Below are 2,500 nucleotides of genomic sequence, written 5' to 3'. Positions count from 1 at the left end.
ATCCAAGTTTTGTACCAAAATCAGAGCCCAGTGTTGATCATCTGCCACATAAATTTCGCTGGAAAACTTACAAAATAAAGCTCAAATTCCTATTGCACGCTTACTTAACACCGGTACCAATACAGACGCCCTTTATTACCTTTTTTACTCCACAGATATGCAGTCGTTCCGCATTTTTTAGTCATCGCAAAGAAAACATTAGCTGTCAAAATGCAGGCGCAGGACGTGCAGCTCCATGAAAGTTTCAAACATTCCCTCATGTATGTTTACGTGTGACGTCACGAGAGAATAGTCACGTGACATGGTGCAAGGTGACAAAGGCACGATAATTCTGCCAGCTGATTATTGCTCTCGCTTTTGGGAATTTGCCTCCTATTTTGGGAATAAAGGGTAACCACAGGATTGTCAAGGGGAAATTAGCTTTCTAGGGAATTTCTGTTTATTTTCAGTGAGAATAAGATTTTGTATGAATATGTTTAATGAAATATATAAATATCAAACCAGTCACACACACGCGCATACACACACACACACACACCACATTCACACACACACTCACTCACTCACTTACACACACACACACACACACACACACACACACACACACACACACACACACACACACACACACACACACACACACACACACACACACACACACACACACACACACACACATATATATATATATATATATATATATATATATATATATATATATATATATACATCCATACACACACACACACACACACACACACACACACACACACACACACACACACACACACACATATATATATATATATATATATATATATATATATATATATATATATATAATTATAATATATATATACATATATATGTATGTATGCATATATGAAAGTATTATATTTAGAGTTAACAACGCAAACGTCTGACCTGAGAAAATATGATCAATTTACAATACACAGATGTGACCTTCTTAACTACCGATTTCGTATATCACCCAGGTCGGACAAAGGACGCGTCCCAGGCAGTACCCGCGACTTGACTTTCTGGAGAATCTGGTCATTTCCGCATCATAGGAAAATCACCCTCAAAGCCCGATCGAAGGGCGGACCTATGAATTGCGACGATCCGCAGCCAGCCAATCAGGAAATAGCGACCTAAGCTGACACTTGGATCAGCCACACCTATTTTCCTGTAAGACGGGTCATCGCCCCGCCTAGCGAGCCGACCCGAGTTATAAAGACGGTTGCAAAGACACCAAACTTCAATTATCTGCACCCACGAATTGTGTACCAGTGCTAATCTTGATCTTTATTTCCAGAGTCATTTCTTGTCACATATATATTATATCGTGTCTATATACTGTGATTAGTGCTAATCTTGATCTTTATTTCCAGAGTCATTTCTTGTCTCATATATATTATATCGTGTCTATATACTGTGATTGAAGGTTCCACGAGCACCTAGTCAATGCCAAGAGAGTAACCATAATAGCAAAACAGAACCTCAAAGTGTCATTGAGCCACCCCGGAGTACCGGGACCTCAATCGCGCCGCGAATCTTTTCCGCTATTCTGACCTCTCCACTAACGTAAATGATCTGTAAATCATCTCTGTCTTCAGAGATTATTTGCTTTGCCACTGCCTTCAGCGGTTTTTTCTTGTTGACTACTGACGGTGACAAGGGAACATTACACCTCTCCCCAGACCCGCAGCTCTCTCTATCACAGGGAAACCTGTATAGGGAGGCCCAGCAGTCTGGGGTGACCTGTAGGTGTGCTTTATCTCCTACTAAACTTCTTCCCTTTCTTGTGGCCACCTGGACCTACATAAATCCCCCCGGGACTTTTGTATTCGTCTGGGTGGTGCGCTCTCACCTACTGTCCCTTTATAGCAAGGTTTGGCAGCAAGGGAGTTACCCAACACATAAACTCCGATCCCGCCACCAGACTGTCACTAGAGGGGGTCGAGTCCAGGACCTCTATTTCCGGCTTTCCTAACTCTCTCATCTCTCTTCAAATCAACTTCATCCCCTCATCTCACCTCACCTCACTCATGTTAAAATGATTAAGGTCAAAGTAATTTCTCAAGGCGGCCCCGGCCCTAACCGGCGGGACGCCCTTGCCAAGGCTCTCTTTGAGGCCAATGTCAGAGTACTCCGGTACTATCAAATCCATGAAGGATATCTTGCTCTTATCGATGACGACGACCATGCCCAAAGAATTTTCTCCTCCACGACAGTCGATATGCTAAAGAACCTGGGGTTCACTCCTGTGCTCCCCCCCGACATGAAGGCCAAGCTCACGCTGGTCTTCAAAAGACTGGACAGACACGTGGTTAACGAACCTGAGTCAGCCATTGCCGACGAGATCATGGCAGCTGCTCCCGACTCCCATGTCGAAAACGTGTTTGTCCTCAAAAGCTCATATCTCCTGAAAGTCCGCTTCTCAGAGCACCAGGCTGCCAAGAACATCAAAGAAAAGGGTTTCTACCTCTTTTTTTCCCCC

At 43.5% G+C, this 2,500-nt stretch overlaps 1 protein-coding gene across 1 annotated transcript in view; it reads right to left on the bottom strand.

The window, feature by feature from the left end:
• LOC119577639 (flagellar attachment zone protein 1-like) overlaps nucleotides 1–2,002 on the bottom strand; it is a 13,375-nt gene extending 11,373 nt beyond the window's left edge. Inside the window, 2 exon segments of the mRNA XM_037925205.1 lie at nucleotides 1–58; nucleotides 1,875–2,002. The exon segment at nucleotides 1–58 is cut by the window's left edge and continues 164 nt beyond it. Coding sequence (XP_037781133.1) covers nucleotides 1–58; nucleotides 1,875–2,002 — 186 coding nt within the window.
• Between the last annotated feature and the right edge of the window lie 498 nt (nucleotides 2,003–2,500).

This window comes from Penaeus monodon, chromosome 10, assembly GCF_015228065.2.
Source record: "Penaeus monodon isolate SGIC_2016 chromosome 10, NSTDA_Pmon_1, whole genome shotgun sequence".
NCBI lineage: Eukaryota > Metazoa > Arthropoda > Malacostraca > Decapoda > Penaeidae > Penaeus > Penaeus monodon.
This window is presented reverse-complemented; position numbering and strand designations above follow the sequence as displayed.